The sequence below is a fragment of the Callorhinus ursinus genome, unplaced genomic scaffold, assembly GCF_003265705.2.
Source record: "Callorhinus ursinus isolate GAN/ISIS: 27379988/994484 unplaced genomic scaffold, GSC_fseal_2.0 scaffold39, whole genome shotgun sequence".
Lineage (NCBI taxonomy): Eukaryota > Metazoa > Chordata > Mammalia > Carnivora > Otariidae > Callorhinus > Callorhinus ursinus.
The window spans coordinates 18,131,102-18,157,020 of NW_027397101.1; the positions used below are offsets into that span (position 1 = coordinate 18,131,102).

At 34.5% G+C, this 25,919-nt stretch overlaps 1 protein-coding gene across 8 annotated transcripts in view; it reads left to right on the plus strand.

The window, feature by feature from the left end:
- Nucleotides 1–25,919, plus strand: part of CCDC171 (coiled-coil domain containing 171) — a 316,432-nt gene that overhangs the window by 198,537 nt on the left and 91,976 nt on the right. For all 8 annotated transcript variants that reach the window (XM_073880818.1, XM_025887898.2, XM_073880822.1 and 5 more), the window contains 2 exons: nt 17,216–17,361; nt 19,573–19,627. In XM_073880818.1, the coding sequence (XP_073736919.1) occupies nt 17,216–17,361; nt 19,573–19,627 (201 nt within the window). The remainder of the gene's footprint in view (nt 1–17,215; nt 17,362–19,572; nt 19,628–25,919) is intronic.

The following is a 25,919-nucleotide window of genomic DNA, read 5'->3' on the forward strand; positions in this document are numbered from 1 at the left end:
GGATGTCTGAGGAGATTGTTTGTTTATTAAACAAATCTACTGTTTTTGGTAGAGGAGCTGCTGTTCCTATAGACTTGCTGAGATTTGAATAGGTCTTTGGTCCCCAAGCAGTGATACGCCTGGTAGAAGCCAGAAAATTCCTTGTTGGAATGCTGTTTTTATTTAACAAGTGACTAAGGCATTAAGTGAGTACCTAGTTTAAACTAAATATCCTTAGAAGAAAGTGTTTTTGTTGTTTGTTTCTCAGGTGGTGAAAAATTCTGACAAGGCATGAAAGGTACCAGACATAGATGATGTGTTGAGATTTACTTTAGCCTTAAATGTTCCAGATATGCTGTAATCAGAGGGCACATAAACATGGTATTATAATTCATATATTCTTCCAGTGACAGAAAAAGCAGGAGTATTTATTTTCTAAGCTCTGTACTACTGTTTGCTGCCTGTTAGAAGGAAAGTATATTAAAAAAAAATGATTTCCCCCAAACAAAACAAATAAAACTGCAGGACAGTTACCTGGTCTTTTCAATAGATTCTAATGATAATAAAGTCCATAATAATAGGAAGTGCAGACATTGAAAATTAGAGATTCTCATTTGATGCAATTCTTTTTCTCGTGTGAAACCATGCACTCCAAGTCTTTGACCATAATGTCAAAAACTTTTTTTCTCTGAAATACTGATTCTTTGCTTATGTGGGGGAGTAGAAAGTGAAGCCACTGGTTATTGGAGGGTAATCAAGAACCTATTAATATTGTCAATATCGTGCATATTTTCAGTTCTGTAGAGATCGATTTCAAACACTGTTTAAGAATTTCGTAGAATTTTAAGTATTTAGAAACTGAACACGGAGATCCTGTTGAAGAATTTCTTTAAAGTTGAGTGATTCATTATATTATAAATGAGTTCCCTTCAGCCATTCAATTTGGCTCTTTTCCCCCTCTTTTCTTAAGGCCATAACTTAATTTTTATGATCACAAAATTGTACTTTGCAAGTACTCTTAAAAAAATGTTAGCAACTTCAAAGACCAAATGAAAATGAAACTAGAAGTTAGATCATGTCAGAGAAGAGAGCTAAACTAGGAATTTTTAGTGTCTAAGAATTAAAACCACACTTGACACTTTCTTAATCTTCTATTTCTATTAATTTATGAGACCTGGAACTGGAGGCTTAATGGTATTATTTCTACCTTGTAATTATACTAATAAACATCTTTGTCCGTGACCTTGGAATTTATAGTGCAGCAGGAAAGATTTATTGACTTATGCTTTGGAAGAAATATGGGATTATTGCATAAGTAGATTGCATGTTAAGCACATGTACTTGCATACCATTTATTCCAGTTAGTTTGAGCTGTAACTTGTCTTTTTCTTTCAAAAATAGAGAGGGTTCTTGTTAAATCCAGATTCCTGAGAGATCTTTGTTATATTACCGAGTCAACTACAAAGTAACTACTTTACCTTGAAATGTGCAAAAGGAATCAATAGGCCTGCAAAACTGTCTTTTAAAAAAATGTTTGAAATCATCTTTTTCCTGGTAGCCTGAATATCAATGCATATGACTTTTCTGGGTTTTCTTCTTTCTCTGGTTTTGTTGCAATATTAAAGTCCCTTATAGTTAGAGGCTGTTTGGGTATTTTGGTTTTGATTTCCTTTTTTGTCCCCTGCCCTGGCCTCCTATTTGTTTGTCTTGCTTTTCTGTAGAGAATTACAGCTTGCAAGGAATTTTCCTTAGGGTGCCTTTACTTTTCATCATAATCAACTTTCCCCATGATCTCTGTTTCCTTTTCACTAAAGTTTAAGTCCACAGAAATTTTTATTTTTCCAACTTTGGGTTATGAAATGCCAAAGAAAGGACAGATAAGTCCACAGCAGGTATGTCGAATACACTTCTCAGTGATACTCAAGTCAAATCTCTTTCTCTTCTAATTTGACCTTATTGGGCTCTGGTTGGCATTTGATCTCCTGGCCCTGCATACTTAAATGAGGTCATGCTTTCGTCTGAAATACACATTTCAGTCTGAAAACCACTATTTTCAAGTATATGTAAACTATTTGTAATTTTGTGAATGATATTCATTTATATTATGCCACCTGAAGTATATAGTGACTGAAGTTGATTTTTGCCACTGTTAAGTGAGTCTTTAGTTTCTGTGATTAATTGAACTGATAATATGCTAAAAGTATTTTATGTCATTTTTATAATTTCATGACTTGGATTTCTCAGAAGGGCTTCTCTGTAATTTTATAAATCTCCATCATGGACTGTGGCTTCAGGACTGTGTATGTTTTGTTAGCATTTGTCCTTGCATTAGATATGATTTTCTCAGCACTCTGCTAACTAATTTGCAGATATCTTATCTATTCTGTAAAACAATTTTTGAGTTAAGTATTATCATCCATAATTTGCAGATGAGGAAACCAAGGCACAGAGAATTTAACTTGCCCCAGGTCGTAGAGCTAGTAATTGGTGGAACAAAAAACAGAACTCAGAGACGTTTATTGATGAGGAGAATAGTAAGACTTTCTCTAGTAGAAAAATTATTTTCTTTGAATGCACTACAAAACTGACCCAAATTGTACAGTTTAATTACAAATATTCCATGGTTAACTATGAAAATACTATTATTTGTTGTTTCGATGGGTCCATTTTTAAATTATTTAACAGTATATTATAACTTAAAGGACTAATCAAAATTTATTTACTCTCTGAATGTGTTTTAGTTTTCATTAATCTGAGACTCGGTGGTTTTGTTTCAGAAATAATTTAATTTAACTCTGATCAAATATAGTAACCAACTTTAGAATATTACATTTGTAATGGAATGAACATAAATATAAATGTCTCAGACTTTGGAGGTAATTATCTAATTATATGTTTATATTTCTGACATGACTATATGGCAATGTTTAATTCATTTTAGAGGTAATTTTACCCCTATGTGGGGCTAAGAATTCTAAATCATTATTTCATTCTGTTTATAGGAAACATTTAATTAACATGCTCGAGTTTTATTTGGAAGTTTACTAATGTTTCACTCTTACGTTGCTAACTTAACATGAGATTTCAGAAAACACCAGTATTTACTGATCTTGAAAAACTGCATTTTATTTTAGTATTTTCAGTTAAAGGGTTACCCGATGAATGACTTTGTCATGCTTTGGTCTTATGGAATGCTGGCAAGTATTATTTACTGTGTTTTAATTAAAACTATATATAAGGTAGTATTAACCTCTATAAAGTTTGAATGCCTGAAACTATAAAGGGTGTTTGTCAGTTTTGTCTTCTGATAGCCAAAAACCTGGCCAAATCCCAAAATGTAGTTAGGGAGGTGTATGTAATAAGGATTATTGTTAAGAGCACCAACAAGGAAAATCTCTGTGATGGATGAAACAGGAAGCACCTTTATAGTGGTTTTATCTTATTTCAGGAGTAAAGTTAGAGTATCAAAGCAGACCAGAATCATCAACAGCGCTTCTGTGATGGAAATAGAATTTGTCTGTTTTTCTGATCTGAGTCCTATGACACAGAACAGACATAGAGTTCTTACGGAATTTAGAAAATCATTTGTCTATGAAGAATGTGGGTTTAGGGCATTTATGGCTAAAAGTCTTAAAAAGAAACAACTTTAGTTATGGTGGGGGTTTGACAAAATCCCCTAAATCAGATGGATATGTATTATGATGTGACTATTACCTTAAGAAATACTAAGCCCCTTACTGCTTATTCTCTGAAAGGGAAACAAATCATTGAAATCTTCTAATCTTCTTTCCCAAGGAGTTGAATACATGATAGTGATTAAATATAACTGCATATTTGATATGCATTTGATAAAAGGTTATATAATTGATTAATTTCCTTCCCTTGTTTAGTAGAGCACAGTTACAAAATCAATTTCAATTACTGTTGTTATGATATCCTGTATATAAACTTAAATTAAGGTTTTGTGATGAAAGTTGATCTTATAAAAATTGTGACAGTTGCATTTTTTGTTACCTAGAGTTTATACATATTATGTTGAAAATAATGGAAAAATACTAAGAGAATTTTGTTGTCATTTTGGCATATACCTTTCAAAATTTTAAATGTAAACATTAACGTATTTGCATGCATATTAGTAATGTATACAGTATACCATAGATGTATTTGAAAATATGCTGTCATGTTTTACAGTATTATAGTACCTCTCTTTTAAATGTAGAAATATATCATGGCCATTTTAAAATGTCAATAAATATAATTTATTTTTAAGAAGGAAAAGAAAAAGAACAAAGAATTCCTTAGACATATTTTCTCCTCATTATATCTTTGAGCGGAAAATATTAAAATAAAGTATGCATACACTAAATACAGAGAGGGTTTTAGAAGAAAATTTTTTTTATCAATTATAGCTGTACATACTAGTTTATTTTAATTGGTAGTCTGCAACTCAATATTTTTCTGTAAGATAGCAATATACTTTTATCATATTTTTATATTAAAATCAACTGACTTGCTGTTTTTTAATATTAATTAAAATTCACTTCTCTACTGATGATCTAATATTAAATCAGGCTAGAAACTGATTTTCTGAAGTATCCACTAATGATTTTATAGCTGTATAAATCCTAGAGTTGTCATGATCTCAGGATCGTGAGATTGAGCCCCAGATAGGGCTCTGCCTTTGGAGCAGAGTCTGCTTGAGATTGTCTCCCTCTCCCTCTTCCTCTCCCTCCCCTCTCCCTCCCCTTCTCCCTTTCCCTCCCCCTCTGTCCTCCCCCTGCCCACATGCATGTGTGCACACACACACTCTAAAATAAATAAATAAATAAATAAATAAATAAATAAATAAATCTAAAAAAAAAAGTCCTAGAGTGAATTGTTATATGTAGGAATAGAACTGTATCAGTTAGGATACTCTTTGTAATGTTGCAGTAACAAGTGACCCCATAATTTCAGTAGCCTTACAAGAGACTTCTCATGCCTTGTATGTACGTATCATGGATCAGCTGTGCTTCTGTTTCATAGGTTTCTCACTCTGTGAGTAAGGCTGATAGAGTAACCCCCATCTTGGACACTGTTGGTCTTGCGGTAATGGCCTCTATTTAGGACATTGCTGTTCTTGTGTCTGCTAGGAATTAACATTATTTTACTTCTGTCCAAATTTCATTGGCCAAAGAAAGAAATGTGGGTGCTCCTGAATCTGATGAGATAGGGAATATATAATCCTCTTTCCAGAAGAGACACCACCAATTACATGGTCAAGCCAGGTATCAGTGGGACAGGAGAGAGTATACTTTCCCCTCAGGGAGGCGGATCAAATACAATACACTACAGTAACTCATTCTTAAAAACTTTATATATGCTGAAAAGATGAAGACTCTGTTTTCTAGTTAGTCATATGGACTGAATTTGGTATAACTTTACATTTTATCACCTATAGTTCTTTCCCCAAGTTTGCTAGAAGGGTTGAAAACAGGGAACTGTTTATTTATTTATTTATTTATTTTTATTTTTACTTTTTTAAAAGGATTTTTATTTTTAAGTAATCTCTACACCCAACGTGGGTCTTAAACTTACAACCCCAAGATCAAGAGTTGCATGCTCTCCTGATGGAGCCGGCCAGGTGCCCCATGGGGAACCATATATTTAGTTGGCACTTTTCTCTCTTGCTCTAGAGTTTTTCTTAGTCTAAAAAGAAAAAGATTATTCAGAGTATTTTGCTGTTTTTCTTTAAATAAACTTGAATGTTCTAGAATATGTAGACTCTGTTAACCACATTCCATAAAGCATTTTCTGGGCTCCAGAAGCCATATGCCTGACATTTCAAGGAGTCACCACTAGATGGTGATCTCGCTCATTTAGAGGGCTAGAAGAGCTGTGTGTTTTTCTTCAGGTGAATGGGTTGATTACAGAGGGATCGGAAATGTAAACTATACTAATCTTATGGGAAGCTCTTTATAACCAAAATGGTACTATTTATTGAGTAGGTATATATACGTGTGTACACACACACACACACACACACACACACGTATATATATGCGTGTGTATATATATATACATATATATATACACATATGCATACACACACACACACACACACATATATTCAACTGTTACTACCCAAAGATGCAAGTTTTCCTAAATTTCTCAAGAAATTGCACTGAGCCTTGGGCCCATCTCTCTGCTTTTTCCTAATACTTTGTTTGAAATTGCTAACCATTGCTGAATCTTTGTTTTAACACCATCTCTATTACTCATCTTCCGTCTCATAATTATTAGGAAGCAGAAGGATTAAAAATTACATATTTCACTCAGATATGTTAAAAAAATAACTGTCACGGGTTATAGCATAATGCGAAAGCTGATACCAGCCCTTTTAGTTATTTAGAAATAATAACTTACTGATTATTGCTAGTGGTAACTCTTTTTGAACCTTTTTTTCTTTAAACGGACCCAACATAATAACTAACTTGTTATTGGTAAAATGTGAAAAGGACCTTTTTAAACTATAGGCCAAACAGTGTTGTTCTTAGAAAATAATCACTGAGTTTAGCTGTTAATCACATTTTTGTGCTCCTAATATAATGTATTCTTTTCATCATATATTTCTGCTGTAACTCAGTTTATGACTCACTGTCATAGGATTCAAATAACTTACAGGATTTCATATAATTATTAGTAGAAATAGAAAATATATGACTAGGATATTGCATTTATATAAAGTATTTAATATTTACTCTGCTTGAGTAATATAAACATGAATTTGATATAATACCTTTTAGCATACTAAGGTAAACTATCTGCTACAAGCCAGTTCTTTTAAAAATTCCTTTAAATCTAGTATATCTAGTACATCACTGAATACTCAAAGGTGAAATCTTATTAAACCTTTGTTAGATTCCAGCTGAAGATGCAAATGAGCTGTTGTATGGCCAGAATGATCTTGTGCATTCATCCTAGTTTGGCAGTTATGGTTTGTATATATGATCTCTGAGACCAAGATTGGAGAATGCTGCTTCAGGCCGGCAATCCTGCAGTGACTTCCCATAGCTTTCTATGACAATAGTTGGCAAGTACTCAGCCATAGAACCTTTTTTTGAACATAATCTTACTCAAAAGCTCATAGAAAAAAACACAGTCTGGTTGAAAGAAGGGAGGGAGTTGGAAGTCCATTAATTCAAGTGTTGCCCCCAAGTTATCTGGATGCATCTCTACGGAATACTGTATAAAAACCATTTGCAAGATTAAAAGTCTAGTTTTCTGACCACACCTGACCTGCATGTACCTTTCTAGTCTTTTCTCCTACCATTATCAATGGCATCCTTCAGTCACGCCTTACCTCTTTTATTTCTCAGAACATGCCATTTTATTCTGCTGAGAATGATCTTCACAACATTGAACACTTAACTTGGAAACCAATTGCTGGGCTCCTGGGTGGCTCAGTTGGTTAAGTGGCTGCCTTCGTCCTGGGTCGTGATCCTGGGGTCCTGGGATCGAGTTCCGCATCAGGCTCCCTGCTCACTGGGGAGCCTGTGTCTCCCTCTCCCTCCTGCTTGTGCTCTCTCTTTCTCAAATAAATAAATAAATAAATAAAACCTTAAAAAAAAAAAAAAGAAAAAGAAAACCAACTGCTTTCAAAACCTCTTCTCATCTTTCTAGATAAGAAGTCATTTCAAAGAAGAGTATATTCTTCATGTTTATGTATTTATTTAGTTATATCTCACCCTGCCTGGTTTTGAACTCTGGCTCTGTGTAATCTTGGGCAAGTTACTTGGGCTCCGTGCCTCAGTTCCCTCATATGTAAAGTGGGAATAATAGTAGTACGCACCTCACAGAGTTAATAAGATTAGTACTCAGGAAGTGTTAACTATTCTTATTATTACTATTATTCTTCTTAATGGCTTTGGCATGAATAGGCACGATTACAAATAGATACAGTAGAGTCACATCCTATGTTGAGATTAGGTTTTAGGATCAGCATATAAGGCAAAAATCTTATACAATCAATTTCTTTAGGGAAATCCAATGGAATATTTGAAGTTATTAGTGGAAAAAGGATGAAGCCGTTTTATTTTTTCTCACCCCTTCCAGTCTACCCAATTCAATAAACTCCTCCTAATTATCTTTATTCCTTTAAGAGGTCCCTTCAGGAGTGGCCAAATTAGAGATAACATATTCTAAACAAATCCAGAACAGCCAGGATTTCCTCCGTGTTGGAATATGGTGCCACTTCTTCAGTTGGGCACCAAATGAAGTTGGTGTACATTCAGAGGTCAAGTTGAATGAAAGTACATCTTCTGTGCAGGAGACTCACTCTCACTTTTACCTCCTTGTGAGAGTATTTGCAGAATCGGAGCCACGTGGGGGCAACCAGGTGAAACAACAGGTTTGGTTGTAGTGGCCATTTGCTTTTGTCCGTGTCACCTGTTATGACCTGGAGTGGTACGAGAACTCCCAGATTTGGACTGTTGCTCTTTCTTTCAATTCCTTTCCCTTTCCCTACCTCCTCCCCTTTATCCCTTTCAGATTAAGTGTAATGGGATTCCTTTCAGTCAAATGCAATTCTACTCTCACATCTTTGACTAACAAATATCAGTACTAATGACTAATTTTTCTGCTACTAAAATATTTATAGTACAATCTGTATGTTGTCAGTTCTTCAAAGGTGGCATTTTTGTCTTAAATTAGGCACGTAGATGACTTTTTACACAGTAGCTAAGATCTCTTTACCAGGTGGGTTTGGCTACAAGTGTTGATATTATAGAGCCTGATATATATTGTGATAGTGTGGAGATCCTGTAATAAATCTTTAAGACGTTGAGGTTCTACTGGGCAGCTAAATTGCAAGATCTGGAGGGAAAGTTCAATGCTATTGTTGCTGACTTATAAAGGAAAGAGACAGAGAATTCCACTGCTTTTCAAAAGGTTGAAAAAAAGCAGCGGCCTAATGGGGTCTTGAAATATATAAAATTCTGTACTGTAATGGTGTGCTATATAATTCATCCTTACTTTGCAAATATTTATTTTTTAATTTCATTAGTACATTTAATAAATGATGACAGGGATCCTGTTTTCACACAGGGAATCTTGAATTGTGCATGTTTGATTTTTGACGTTGAAAGCATGCCATTACATAATACTAAAGTCCTTATGAAGCTTATTTAAATATAAATAGAAAGCAGCCATTTACATAGATTGAAATACCTTACCTTATTTGAGAAATAGGTGAAATACTGGTTTTACATTTCCATGGGGATTTCCCAGTTAGTGGATTTTATGGAAATTCTGGAGAGATGGTTACTAATATCATTATATTAGTGCAGGATAAAGAATAAGGATTTAGTGTGCTGTGACTTGGGCTCACAATTTGGCATAAACCCATTCAGTAGTTACATGACCTTGGGAACATTACTTAACTTCTTTGCTTCTTAGTTGCGTTGTGTGTAAAATAGGAATGATAATGTGAACCATCTCACCGGACTATGAAGAATCAAATGAGTTAATGTAACAATGTTTGTATGATGACAGTCATATGGTTCAGTTGTCACTCAAGCTATTTGTAAACATTTATTGTAAACATTTATTGAACACTTACGGCATGGCAAGCATTGTTTGAGAACAGGCCTAGAGTCTTCGTACAAAAGTGGAATGTTCCAGCTGGTACATGTTAGTGAAGGTGTAGTGTTTAGAACTTCCCCCCCTGTGATTATACTTCTAACATTAAGATAGCAATCAGTGATATAATACTTAATACACAAAAATTCATCCAATGAATAAACTTTCAAGAAAAAACTTGGACTTTGTTTTATTTACATTTATGTCTAAAAGAACTGAAGTTTATTTTTCTAATTTACACTTGACCTTCAGATTCTCTTAAATAATTGATTTTTACTCAGCTGGTATTTGATTTACTTTTATTAATATTATTTAATATGCAGTATATTCAAGATAAATAGTCATTTAAATTCTGTAGCACAATAAAAATATTACTGTGAGGGTATTTTAATTATGATATAGGATTACCTAAGCTATTATTCAATTATATCACAGAAAGAATTCTTAAAATTGAAAAATTCTTCCAACAATAATTTCTTTTTATTTAAATGTCAGCAACCCAACTATATGAAGGCCTTTATAAATTATTCATAATTTTTTTCAAATTCTTCTTAGACAGTAGTTTTAGGTAATTCTCAAGTGATTTGAAAACAGCATTTAAGTCTAAATGATATTTTTTCTACAACCTAATTCATAGCTTGACTCATTTAAAATATTGCCAAGGAATTCAGCAACTTTCTGGACCTTCACATAGCTAAGGTTATCATCTGTGTGAAGTTTTTGGGACCTGCTGGGGTAGTCTGTAGCTGATAAGGTCCAACAGAAGAACCTGTGTGTATTCTCTCCCCTTCTATTTCTTAGGGATTCACTGAGGGAACTTAGAGGCCATGTAAGAGCTGATTTTTTTTTTTTTGTTAGATTTTATTTATTTGACAGACAGAGAGCGAGCGAGAGAGCATAAGCAGGGTGAAGGCAGAGGGAAAAGCAGACTCGCCGCTGAGCAGGGAGCGTGATGTGGGGCTCGAACCCAGGACCCTGGGATCATGACCTGAGCCGAAGGCAGACTCTTCACCGACTGAGCCACCCAGGCGCCCAAGAGCTGATTCTATTAGAGCAGCATCATTTGGTTGTCTCCTGCAGCCGGTTTCTGTTTCCTAAGGCCTGTGGTGAAGCAAGATGCAGTTTGTTTTATCCTCTGGGAAAATATTGCTGCCACACCCCTGCTTCCATGCCATGTGTCCTAGGAAATCTAGCTACCATGTGTCCGTTCTATACTTTTCTGAGTGCATTTTCCATTTGAGAGGGCTCTCGTGATTCTCTTTATTGTCCTCCTTTTTGGTCCTCTGAAATGTGTTTCAACCATGTCTCTCCCACTTTACCTTACCATACCTAACACTTTCAGTCTACCCGGGTTTTGTAGTATCTATGTGAGGTTTAGGACAAACAGCATTCAGTGTACTTTGAACACTTGAATGAGGTGACTTTTCTTTCCATTATATCTTACTGTCGATCGCTTTCAGTTAGTTTACTGCAAAGGATTAACTTTTTGTTTTTATATTGATGGGATGTAAGAGGACATTCACAAAGGAATATGTGAGAATATGGTACCGAGAGCCATAAACCATTATACATCCAAACCTTACAGCATACTTTGAAATTTTAAAGGTGAATTTTCATCACTCATTGGCTCCATTTTTTGGATAACCATCTACCGTATGGCCTATTTATAAAAGTAACTTATTTTATATTTGGTTAGTGAATTTCCTTTTATCTTTTTCAAGTGTGATAGAAATAGTTATTTAAAAAATTATATATATTTACATAGGTGTATATATATATATACTTAAACGATGTAGAAATGATATAGAGACTCAGAAGTTGCACATGTAGGTGGGGATTTAAAGAAGACTATAATGACACTACATAGAGAAGTGTAAGTATTGCATTGATTATGCATATTAAATTTATGAAACCTTCTTTGGTTTGTGGGACACTTTCTTTTTTTTTTTTTAAGATTTTATTTATTTATTTGACAGAGAGAGACACAGCGAGAGAGGGAACACAAGCAGGGGGAGTGGGAGAGGGAGAAGCAGGCTTCCCGCGGAGTGGGGAGCCCGATGCGGGGCTCGATCCCAGGACCCTGGGACCATGACCTGAGCTGAAGGCAGACGCTTAACGACTGAGCCACCCAGGCGCCCCTATGGGACACTTTCACATCTGTCATCTTACTAGACATGTGGGTTGTAACTAGACTGTCATTTATTCAACCCCAAAAGTGGGTGAGGTATTTCATCTTCACTGCAGCTTATAAATATGTCACTTACCTTCTGTGTAGGATTTTTATTAGAAAATAATAAAAGCGTCCCTAAGGAAGATAACCTAAAATTTGCAGAACTTTTAATTCAAACTATCCATCTAAAATATAGACTACTAAGAACCAAAATTTATCCATATATTAATTTTGCCACATACCAGCATCTTTTACTACCGTATATTTATTATAAATTTTTTAATTGCACAGATTTTCACACTTTATTATAAAACATGGTATTCTTTAGTTTCAGCCATAACTTGTATGCCCAGTTGTAAGCTTGGTGGTTGGTATCATTTTAGCTTTATACTTTCTGTGGCAGCTAGCCTAGTGCGGTCCACCCAGCAGCTACTCAGTTCTTGATTTATATGCTTTCCTAGTTGTCCCATTATGAGAGTAGGGCTGAAGACAGTGCTGTTTCCTTTTTCAACCTTAGTTTTAGTGCCCTGAGATGTTGTTCCCAATTTATCACAATCTAGGAATGTTTATTCAAAAATTATAGTCAGATAGCAGTAAAGTTTTAAAAAAAATATATAATAGATGTTTTTTTACCCCTGGCCCATTGTTCTTTATAACACTTGTGTTGTCTTGCCTTTCATTTTGTATGACTACCTTTTATACCAAATTGAATAAGCCATTAGCTTTTAGTCTGTAGGAATGTGGATCCATAGATATTTCCCATTAGACAAAAGAGAATCTATAAAAGTGGTATCTCCTGGGGCTCAGTCTTCCTCACTGTCCTAATGGTGTAAAACACTGCTACACTGTACCCTTATGAGAAAGAACCATGTGGGATGATTCCCTTAACATCCAGAACTATTAATTGGAGAGTTGTGCACATTCTTTCAGATAATTTTAACTTTTGTACTAGATCTCATTTATTAATCAAATATTCTGATTCAAATAATTTGTGTTATGAATTTTATATTTTTGAAACTATTACTGAACAAAATGATAAACTTTGCATATCTTGTGTAGTTTAAAATTTGAGTTTGCTGAAATGGGAGATACTATATTTAGGTGGCCATGTTGTTTTGACAAGTGTGTTTTAAAGAACTCCTCAAAACAGACCTCCTCTGGTGATGGTTGCACAATTCTGTGAATATATTAAAACCTACTGAAGTGTACACTTCAAAAAGGTGAATATGTGGTAGGTGAGTTCTATCTCCATAAAGCAGTTATTAAAAAAATTTCCACCACACAACATATTTTCATAGGTGCAAACTAATAGAATTTTAACTTATATTCACAATTAAAACCAAGTGTTACCTTTAATAAACATTTAAAGCTTTAGAAATATGAAGTCATCTGTGAATTAAAAAATAACTTGTGTTCTTATTGAACAGTAATGCACATTTGTTTTGGGAACTTCAGAAACTACAAATAAGAAAAAAGACATTTTAGAAAATGTGTGGGGCTTTTAATAGTCATATCTACCGTGTATTCTATCCCTAAGCCTTCCCTATATTTAACTACTTCCTTGGTATCCATACTTTTCTTGCCAGCTTTCATTAGGAATAAATAGCTTTTCATGACCACCTTAGGAAAACAACCAGATGTGAAAAATATCTTCTTATAAGTAGTTTAGTGAAAGCATTGCCCCCGCCCCCCGTTGCCCCCTGGACTGCGAGAGGTGTCAGTGGAGGTGAACAATAACACCGTTATCCAAAGAAATACAATACATATATTGCAGAGTAGCTTTGGATGTACACTCAGTTTGGGATTTTGTTGTAAAAATTAGCTTTAAAACATTTTGGCTTTAAGGTGAAAACTCAGAATCTTGGGCAGAAAGGTGGCATCGATTCTCACCTAGGCAGAATATTATTCTGTCTTTTTAAAAACTCTTGTTATCATATTTAGCATTAGCTTTCTAACAGCTAAAATTGTTCACAACACAGTTTAAAGATAAATGCAGTATCAGGCTTTGAATTTTTTATTTTTTTTGGTAAATATTAAGACCTGAGTACAAAATGAGGGCTGTACTGTGGATTAAGTGAAATATCTCAAGGCTGTGCTGTTCTGATAACTGAACCTGACGTGACCTTTCTCAGACACAATTACAGAGCTGTATGTTTTTCCTTTAATTTCATCAGGGGTTTAATTAGTATACAAATAAAACTTCCCTTATCTTCCTTTCTACCTAATTGGCTTGTCTTCGCTTATATATGAAGTATGTGAAAGTGGGCTGTAATTAGGGTGACCGTGTTAACCTTTTTTCCTCAAATGTACTGTTGCCTAAAGGCCTCAAGGCCTAAAAACAGTGCTTTGGATTATTGCTTTGCAATCACTATGGCTGTCCCATAGGTTTTCTCATGAGCAGAAGGGCTTTGGGTGCTGCGGGTTCCCACTGCTTAACAGGATCTTCATTCTTCTCCCCACTAAATGTTTATTGATTATCTCACTGTTCCAGGCTCAGCCTCCAACAACTTAATATCAGGTGACAGTCAGGAGAGTTCTCCAAGTAATTAGAGTTGAGCATTGGGGGAACAATTAGGAGCAGAGTTATTAAACTTGATTTATCCTATTCTCTCCTGAACAGTTTCTTGGATATCAGAACATCACACTTTCACAATCTACCCTGGTTGAGAAATTAGTGGCTAACCTGCTGCTTATCATGGTTGCCTTGCTGCCTAGAGGCACACCCTCTTGGTTTCAGTCATTCGGTTGGAAATATTAGAGTCCATAAAGTTTATCGTGGGTTTTAATTAGATAAACCTGAACAGGAGAAAAGGAAAGCTGAACTTAGAGTTTTATATAAATATATAATATATACTATATTTTATATATGGTAAGGGTACACACACATATAAATATGTTTTTCTTTCTTCGAACTCAGTGTTGAGATTTTTAAAGATTACTACTTCTATCATCAAAACCAAAAAAGGGGAATATTAGGGAAAAGACGTAATATTGAACCACCTTTAATGTCTCGGTGTTTTGTGCACATCTTTATGACCCTTAGGACCCACTGATGTATGTGGATTCCATTGTAATGTACCTCAACTTTATTTTTTTAAAGATTTTATTTATTTATTTGACAGAGAGACACAACGAGAGAGGGAACACGAGCAGGGGGAGTGGGAGAGGGAGAAGCAGGCCTCCCGCCGAGCACGGAGCCTGATGCGGGGCTCGATCCCAGGACCCTGGGATCACAACCTGAGCCGAAGGCAGACGCTTAATGGCTGAGCCACCCAGGCACCCTGTACCTCAACTTTTTAAAAATGGGAATTCTGTGTCTATAAGTTGTGGCACTATGAGTACTATCTCTTCATCTTCACAATAAGGAAGTGTGACTTACACCGCTTTGTTTACACCACTTTTTGTTCATTTTCTGCAATTTCAGTCTTAGAAAGGGCTAAGTTCAGCTATTCTGAAATAGGGCAAGCTTTAGGAGACTTTGGTGGCTCCCTGCCATTGTCCCTGAGAGATGAAAACGAAAGCCATGGGAAAACAAGAAGATTTGGATATATAGTAGAAATTCGAATTCTGTGAGTTATATGGTCTTTGAAAGAATGGCGTAAGATTGCTGAAAAGTCAAGTGTGGTTTTGTGATGATGCCAGGGTCATGGGTTTCTCTCAGACTGGACCAGTGAGCTTCACTGTGGACCAGGCTAGAGGCAGCACCCTGAGCACCTCTTAGAAATATCCACCGCTAGTCATGAGAGTTACTGAGCAAGAGAAGTGGAATGGACTGCCACAAATCCATTATTTCTGTTGGAAAAAGAATTCGAACTTTATGCATAATTGGTAGTGGATCATTAGTTTTATCTTCATATCTGAAAAATAACATTTTTTATTAACTGAAAGATGTCAGAAATACGGGCTTTAAAAGGACTCAAATGGATTTTACTTTTTTAAATCAAGAAATCTCATGATACTTCAATGCCTTTAAATATCTTAACATTGGCACAAAATCCCTGGGTTTAGCAAAGCCTTTAACAATCTATTCTTTGTTGTCTTTTTAAAGTTGGTTTGAATCAGTGACTGTTCTACAGTGGGATGTTCTTGATGATCTGTTAACATTGAAGATTAAAATAAAATATTATATCTAATAAGTAATCACAGTTTGCTTATTTTTAATTTTTTAAACTTATGTTTGTCTGGAAGCAGCTTGACTGTTTGAAAAGTGAAATACTGAATTTAAAAACTTTTACCATTTTAAAATACCTGATTTGACTGCTGATTGCTTTCAATGTACTAGCATTTAGAGTGAGTTAAGTGTTTTAGCTCTATGCAGGCTGTTTGAGTTGTTTATGCTACCTATTGTGAATGTATTATTTTAAACATGAAATTACAGCATTTTGGTTATTCTTAACTGGATATTTGAAGCATAGCAGTGGACATTAATGTGTGGCTAAACTCTGAGAAAGAAGGAGAAGATATTATGTCTATGTAACCAATTGTTTAGGTCACTGTATAACAAATTTAGTTGAAAAACTAGTAAGCTCATATTCTAGAAATTTCATAGGCAAAGCAATGAGCAAATTTTTGGTAGTAAGGGATCCTGTGATCCCTGTCTAGAAAATGCTCCTTTAAATTGTGAGGTCTGATTCTATGACCTTTAGCCCTAAAGTTCCAAAATAGGGTTGTGCACTCACGTTTTGAAATTTTTGTGCTAAGGGAATATTTCAGATTAAAGCAAAGAGCAAAATATCAGTCAACAGATTTTATACTTCTGTGAGTAGAAAAATATTTATGGAACATAAATAATTCTGAATGCAAGTATTTATTTGTAACTTTCTCTGTTAGGTGAAAGGTGTTAGTCACATTTGTGTTGTTATCTTTGACATGCGAGTTATTTAATGGGAAGTAAGTGAGTTTTACTGTGGAGTCCAGTTATTTCACTGAGATGTCTATAGCAACCTGTTTTGGATCTATTTATAAATAAAGTAATGGTACTTTTCAGTCTTGGGTTCCCCATTCTCTTGGTGTCCTTATCCACCTTCCCCTCACTCACATACACACTTTGTCCATATGCTAGTTCTTGTTTCGAACAGACTGTAAATTTCATGTGCTTTCTCCCCTGAAAATCTTTACTTCTTCATCATTCAAAGAAAAGGTAACTAAAGGTTTTCATAATCAGTTGTTTTTTTTTTGCAAGAATAAAATGTCTTTGCCCTTCAATATTTAAAAAAATAAAATAGAGTTGTATTTTGTAGCTAAATATTTTTCAAAATTTTATCAGAGCTATCATTTCTAATTAGTAAGTATGTAAAATTTTTGCAGAAAATTTGTTAAACCTTGATGTGTAATGACCCAAGTCTGCTTCTCAGTCAGTCTGTATCCTTCTTTGTTTAATAGCCTATGGCATAAATTGAAGTTAATTATCAGGGCTGACAAGTAACTCTGTTTTCTGTCTGCTTGCAGAGTCTCTCCGAGGCAAAGATGGAGCTGAGAAGAAAAGATCAATCTCTGCGTCAGCTCAATAGACATCTCACCCAGCTGGAGCAGGACAAGCGTCGGCTGGAGGAGAACATCCACGATGCAGAGAGTGCCCTCCGCATGGCAGCCAAGTGAGCACTCGGACCTTGGGGAGATCACTTAAAACAGACAAAAGATCAATTCTTACTTTCATGCTCCGGGTTTTAGCCCTGGATAATACAGTGTTAGAAAACAAAAGTACAACTGTCTCTCTTTGAAATTCTCTGATATATCCTCAAAAAAGAAAACTCTTAACTCAACATGCTAAATGTATATTTTATTGAGAAACCTTGGAAAGGTATTAAGTTTCTATATAACCTCGAATTATGTGTATTTTGGGCTCTGTTGTAGAGTTACACGTTTGAAACCATGATTTCATTAATATGAAATGGAATACTCTTTATTTAAAAGTTTTTCATAGTTCCTTCTATCACATATTCCTCATTCCCTTCTGCCCCATTGCCCCCTGAATTTTGCTTTGCATATGGTATACTAATATTGTAAGTAATATTTCCATAAAAAATGCTAGTATATAATCAACATGTGTATCATAATATCTTTTTAAGTGCAATAAAAAATATAGATCATGGAAAATTCATTTAATTTTATAGCTGTATATTCTAATATGTTCAATAGAAAAAAGACACATTTTTCAAGAGTGGGCAGCTATATAAATGTGATGAGAGTGTTTTTCTTTTACCAGGTAATCAAGCTGACATACACTGTGAAGTTCAAATTGAACAGTTCTCTCTTGGGTATTTTTATTTGTTCCTCACATCAAATTTCAGGGACTACTTTAAGACAGTCCTTTGTACAGCAGCATGGCTTAAAGAAAATCTATTTATGGATTAAAGAAACATCTAATTTTAATAAACTTAGTATTTTCTGAATTTGGAATTCTGAGTTCCTGTAATTTTAAATATAAATATAAATATATATATTTACATATATATTACTTAAATTTTTTTTTGAGACAATGTAGACTGTAAACTAAATCACAGAACAGGGGATCTGCCATCTAGGATATACACAACTTTGCCACTGGGCTTGGGAAATTGCTCACACTAGTGAAAAAATGAGTTTACACAAGGCCAAAATATTGGCAGGTTTGAACGCCCACCAGTAGTTTTCTGGAAAATCATGAAGCTCCGTAATTTTGCACTACCATATTAGGTATATGTGATTGTCAGTTTTTAAAAATATGAATTTGACTAAATCAGTTTTTGTTGACATTGTTCTGTCTTTTTCCTTACGGCAAGTGGAAAGCTTAGACTAGTTTATTTCTAGTGTGTCTTGCAGCTCTGAAAATTCTTAGATGAGTGGGAACAAGATTATAAAGTCTCCAGATTCATATTGTGTCTCCAAAACATTGCTGCTAATTCAGGAATCTGTACATGTCTATGATCTGTGACCATGGGCACATGTTCTTATAACATGAAAGAAAGTTAATTTGGAAATTTGGAGAGCTAATACATTATTTACAGCTTTCAATTTATAATTTACCATTAAATTTTTGTCTTCAGTATTTTAATCCAAACTTTTAATTTAGTTTTACTTTTATTGAAGTGTAGTTGGCATAGTGTATTGTATTAGCTTCACGTATACAACATAGTGTTTCAGCGTCTCTGTACATTAAGAAGTGATCACCACGTTAAATCTAGCTGCCATCTGTCACCATATAGCATTGTTCTGATGTTAATATTTTCCCTTTACTGTACATCCAAACTTTTTATTTCATTATTAAGGCCAAATTCAATCTACAAGGCTGATAGAAGAAACTAGTAACTTTGCCTGTTTTTAGTCAAGGTCATAGAGGGTTTTTGTGCAATTATAACACAAAGAGCCTATGTAGAAAGGAAAATATTATTTTGCATAGTATGGCCATTCAAAATGTATCTCCACCAGTTTGATTTTTAAAGTCTCTTTCATTAGAAACCGAAAGAATGAAAGTTCAGCCTTTCTAGCACATTTTAAACCAATAATGTAATCATGGCTTCTTTTTTCTTTCTTTTTCACTTTAAAAAAAAATTTCTATTATTTATTTATTTTTTCACTCTTTTATTTTTTTAAACCTTGAATATATCCTTAAGATTTCTTTCCCTCTCTAATTTATGGCAGGCAATATAACTAAAGATGACAGTTAAATGCAGAAATATGCCAGTGAGTGTGGTTAGGTTTTGCACTTTTAGAAGGAGTACAATAATAACCAAACCTTATTTTTCAATAATAGCTACTTATACTAAAATGTGTAACAGTTGTAAGACTTGGGTTTTACTAATACCTCATTTTAATTTTTTTTCTAGAGACAAAGAATGTGTTGCTAATCATATGAGAACAGTAGAAAATATGCTTCATAAGGTACTATAATTTTCCTTCAATATCATTCAACTTGTGTTAGGATGTTGTTTTCCTAGTCGTTAATTTTATTAACCTCAAGATATTTTAATTCATTTTGTAACTTTCTTTAAAAGTAAATTAACAAAAAGATCCTTCCAAATGACTAAAAGTTTGTATTATACAATGCTATATTTCATAACTTTCTTCAGAATTCACTTTATGTACTTGATAAAACTATAAAAATAATGGGTTCTCCCAACTGGTATAATTGCACTTGAGTTATTTGTGGTCTTTGCTGACTGAACCGGAGGTCATTATGATTCTTACATGTCTCATAATGATCAAATGTTTGACCACACTGTCTAACCTCTTACCACCCTCAAACCTACTATCCTACATATGTATATAGAGAGGAGCCATAATGTATTGTGTTTGGCAGTACTTTTCAAGTTATAATTTACCTTCTTATAAGAATGTGTTCTTAAACTAGAAATTGATATATTTAATAATACTCTATTATTTTCAAATTTGATTATTTCTGTATAAGTTAACATTTACTTTGTAGTAATGAGTAGCATTTAAAGATGTTATATTACTAAAAACTTAATGTATTAACTGACTGTATATGTTTTTAGCACTCCAGATGCAAAGATATGTTCATCATTTCATTATTTAAAAGTAGAGAGATGTAATTTATGTGTGTCTATTATTGTTTAATAGACAATTTTTTGGAAATAAGGATACCTAGTACTTTTAAGATACATGGAATTCATGAATGAATATTTATAGTAATTTTGGGTATCAAATTTATTATATAATATAGTTTTGTAAGTCACTTAAAAATACCCAAAAAACAAAGCCGTTTAAGCAGATATTAAATAAACATTAGCAAACTAATATTTAATACATTTTAACATTTTAGAAACACTAGGCCTCTATTTTTTCTTTAATTTTTAAAAAATATTTTATTTATTTATTTGACAGAGCAAGAGAGCACAAGCAGGGGGAGTAGCAGAGGGAGAGGGAGAAGTAGGCTCCCCACTGAGCAGGGAACCCGATGCGGGACTCGATCCCAGGACCCTGGGATCATGACCTGAGCCAAAGGCAGCTGCTTAACCAACTGAGCCACCCAGGCGCCTCTCTGTATTCTTTTAGATATTGAAAGTGACTAACATTATTTCATATCACCAAAAGCACTTTTAAAAAAATCGAATATTCTGAATGCTATGTTTTAAAGTAGTATTTTTTGAAACTGTGATTTCTCCCCCTCCCCACTTAAAAAAGTTTAGTCAGTCAGTATAGTTTAAACATAGTCACATCAAATCCATATATGCTAGAAACCTGAAATTTGATTTGTAGGAAAAGAGACATCTTTGATTAGATTTTTTTGCACTTGGTGAGACCTTTGATAGGAGAAATGAGTTATGTTGTATATATGGCATACCTTTATATACAGCTAATATTGCCTTGAAATCCGATTGTTTGTTCGTCTTCCCAGCTACAGGAAAAAAATGTGGGAATAGAGCTACCTTGAGGAAGGGACTTTGACATCAGACTATCATCAGTGTGGAATACAGATGTTGTGCCTTATCCTTTCATTATGAGAATGGCAGAATATGTATTTTAAATATAATCAAGACTGACTGCAGTAAGACAATTATAATCATATAGTTCTTCAGTTGCAGTTCATCTTTCGATTTTTGTGTCATATGGAAAGAGTTTTTAGAATTGGCCTAGAGCCACTGTAGATTTGCTTTTGGTTTATGGCTTTTTCCCCCTTCAGATTTAGTAGTTAATTATTTTGATTAATATTTCTGGAAATTTCTATTTATATAGTAGTTTCAAAATTATCACTTTTCAAGCTTGAAGTGAAAATTTAGGAAAGGCTAATTGATTGTTGGCCTAATTCTCTTTTCTATGAAGTTTGGGTGAGGATGAATGGGTGCTATGAAATGGCCCAGAGAGTCACTCTGAGCTCTCGGGGAGGTGCTGCCCGCTGGTCCTCATGCCAGCTTTTGCAGGTTTATTTTTCTGGCCACCTCAGACTGTGCAGAGGCATTTTGCCATTTTGGAGAAACTGGGCATAGTACAGAAGGAGGATCTAGGCTCTTTCATGGTAAAAATGGTTGTGGTTACATCCAGACTCTTCAGTTTATTGTACATAGCCAAATAGTATAGCTATTTATATATCTTAAGCACACGTGTTTTCAAGGTTTGCACCAGTTGTTCTAGAATAAAATTAACTTCTACCTGCTGAATTGAATTTTATTTTATTTAATTAATTAGTTAATTTTTAAAAAGATATTATTTATTTATTTATTTGACAGAGAGATAGAGAGCACAAGTAGGCAGAGCAGCAGGCAGAGGGAAAGGGAGAAGCAGGCTCTCTGCTGAGCAGGGAGCCCGATGTAGGGCTCAATCCCAGGACCCTGGGATCATGACCTGAGCCGAAGGCAGCCGCTTAACCGACTGAGCCACCCAGGCGCCCCTGAATTGAATTTTAATACTAATACAACTTCTAACACAATGATCAAATAGAAAGAACTTGTTTTCATGAAGACATTATTTCTTTTTTTCTTTTCAATGACTTATTTATTTTAGAGAGTGCAAGAGAGAGAGGGTGGTGGGGAGTGGCAGAGGGAGAGGGAGAGAGAGTCTTAAACAGACTGCACCCTGAGCGCGGAGCCCAATGCAAGGCTCGAGCTCATGACCCTGAGATCATGACCTGAGCTGAAACCCAGAGTCAGAAGCTTAATTGACTGCACCACCCATGTGCCCCTAGACATTATTTCTTTTCTTGCATTTTAAAGAACTTAAACTTTTGGAGAACTTAAATGTTTGTTTTTTTTTGGAAGAGCAATTACATTTTATTGATATTTGTTAATTTTTTAAAATTTGAGTAGAGTTGACACACAATGTTACATTAGTTTCAGGTGTACAACACAGTGATTTGACAAGTCTATATGGAATGCTATACTCACCACCAGTGTAGCTACCATCTATCACCATAAAATGCTATTATGATATTACCTACTATATTCCCTATGCTGTGCTTTTTATTACTGTGACTTTTTCATTCCATAACTGGAAGCCTGTATTTCCCACTCCCCTTCATCTCTTGCCACCTTTATTCAACATAGTACTAGAGGTCCTAGCCACAGTGATCAGGCATGAAAAATAGAGGCATCCATATTGGTTGAAATTAAAAGAAGTTAAACTATCACTATTTGCAAATGTCACGATACTATACATAGAAAACCCTAAAAACTCCACCAAAAAACTATTAGAATAAATGAATTCAGTAAGGTTGTAGGTTACAAAAATAATACCCAGAAATCAGTTGCATTTTTATACACTAATAATGAAGTAGCAAAAAGAGAAATTAAGAAAAGAACACTGTTTACATTTGCACCAAAAAGAATAAAATACCTAGGAGTAAACTTAACCAAAGAGGTAAAAGACCTGTATTCTGAAAACTATAAAACACTGATGAAAGAAACTGAAGGTGATGCAAACAAATAGAAAGGTATTTCATTCTCATGGATTGGAAGAATTGATACTGTTAAAATGTCCATACTACCTAAAGCAATCTATAGATCCGATGCAATCCCTATCAAAATACCAACATTTTTCACAAAACTAGAACAAATAATACTGAAATTTGTAGGGAACTACTAAAGACCCCGAATAGTGGAAGCAATCTTGAGAAAGAAAAATAAAGCTGGAGGTATCATAATTCCAGATTTCAAGATATATTTGTTAGTCTTTAAACTTGATACTTTACCTTCAACTTTTCAAATCCTAAAATTGCATTATACTGCATTATCCAGCAGTTGACTGGATATTATTTTTTAAATCCCATTTGGGATTAATACTAGTATTTAATAAAGCAGGCCAGTCATTTTCATCTAAAAGCATATACCTCATTTCAAAGAAACAGATGTTTTATTTTAATTACATGTAAATATATATATGTAATATATTATGACTTTTTAATGTAGGTCAGAAGTTAACTTTTTATTAAGAAACTTTTTGGGCCAATTTCAGGTTATTGGGGTTAAGAAAAATAACAAGAGAAAACAAAATCATAATTTTCCATGAGGTGCATTTTTTATACACGTGCTTCTTTATTTAGCTGAATTCTCAACTGTTTTGAAAAAAACAGAACTATTGAACTCTAAAAAAAAATCATTTTAACCATTTTAAAGTGTACAATTCAGTGGCTCTCAATGCATTTACAGTGTCATGCCACCATCACAACTGTGTTTTCAGAATATTTTCATCACCCCAAAGAGAAATCCAGGAGCCATTAAGCAGTCACTCCTATACCCTCTTATTCCATTCTATGGGTTGTCTTTTTACTTTCTCGATAAAGTCCTTCGATGGAAAAAAGTTTTTTAACTTTGATGAAGTACATTTTTTTTTCTATTGTTGATCATGATTTTGGTTTTATATCTAAGAATACATTGCCAAATCGCAGGTCATGAAGAAATCTCCTATGTTTTCTCCAAAGGGTTTTATAGTGTTAACTCTTATATTTAGGTTTTGGTCCATATTGAGTTAATTTTTGTATATGGTATGATTCAAAGACTGAATTTCATTCTTTTACATGGCTATCCAGTTATCCCAGCACTGTTTATTTATTTAGTTTTCCAAAGATTTTATTTATTTATTCGAGAGAGAGAAAGAGCTCACGCACAAGCAGGGGGTGGGAGTTGGGAAGGGGAAGAAGGAGAAGCAAGATCCCAGGACCCTGAGATCACGACCTGAGTGGAAGTTAGATGCTCAACCACCTGAGCCAACCAGGCGCCCCATCCCAGTACCATTTATTAAAAAGACTTTTCTTGGGGCGCCTGGGTGGCTCAGTCGTTAAGGGTCTGCCTTCGGCTCAGGTCATGATCCCAGGGTCCTGGGACAGAGCCCCACATTGGGCTCCCTGCTCGGTGGGAAGCCTGCTTCTCCCTCTCCCACTCCCCCTGCTTGTGTTCCCTCTCTCACTCTGTCAAAGAAATAAATAAAATCTTAAAAAAAAAAAAAAAAGACTTTTCTTTCCCCCATTCGGTACCTGTGTTGAAAATCTGTTGACTATAGATGTTTGGTTTTGTTTCTGGGCTGTCAATTCTGTTTCATTGATCTATATGTTGTCTGTCCTCATATATCAGTACCACACACTGTTTTGATCACTGTAGCTTTGTAGTAAATTTTGAAATTAAGAATTTTAAGTCTTCCAATTTTGGGATTTTTTTTCAAGATTTTTTTTTGACTTTTCAGGGTTCCTTATAATTACATATGAATTTTAGGATCAATTACATATGGTTTTAGGATATGAAGAAGGCAATTGGAATTTTGATAGTATTTTTGATTGGAATTTTTGATAGTATTTCCATCTTAATATTAAGTCTTGTAATCCATGACATAGAATATCTTTCCATTTATTTAGATCTTCTCTAATTTTTTTTACCAACTTTTGTAGTTTTCAGTGTATAAGTTTTATACCTTCTTGCTTAAATTTATTTCTGAGTATTTTATTCTTTGTGATGCTATTGTAAATGAAATTATTTTCTTGATTTCATTTCTTGGTTCTTAATTTCTAGCATTTAGAAATATGACTGATTAAAAAAATTTTTTTATTGTTATGTTAATCACCATACATCATTAGTTTTTGATGTAGTGTTCCATGATTCATTGTTTGTGCATAACACCCAGTGCTCCACGCAGAACGTGCCCTCTTTAATACCCATCACCAGGCTAACCCATCCCCCCAGCCCCTCCCCTCTAGAACCCTCAGTTTGTTTTTCAGAGTCCATCGTCTCTCATGGTTCGTCTCCCCCTCCGATTTACTCCCCTTCATTCTTCCCCTCCTGCTATCTTCTACTTCTTTTTTTTTTCTTAACATATATTGCATTATTTGTTTCAGAGGTACATATCTATGATTCAACAGTCTTGCACAATTCACAGCGCCCACCATAGCACATACCCTCCCCAATGTCTATCACCCAGCCACCCCATCTCTCCCACCCCCCCACCACTCCAGCAACCTTCAGTTTGTTTCCTGAGATTAAGAATTCCTCATTATCAGTGAAGTCAATATGACTGATTTTTATATGTTGCTTTTGTATCCTGCAATTTTGCTAAATTTTTTTAGCTCCACTAATTTCTTTGGAGGATTCTGTAGGATTTCCTATATATAAGATCATGTCATCTGCAAATAAAGATAGTTTTACTTCTTTCTTTCTGGTTTGGATGCCTCATTTTTTGTTGTTGTTTATTTTTGTTCATTTGTTTTATTTTTTGGTCTATTTGCCTGGCTAGT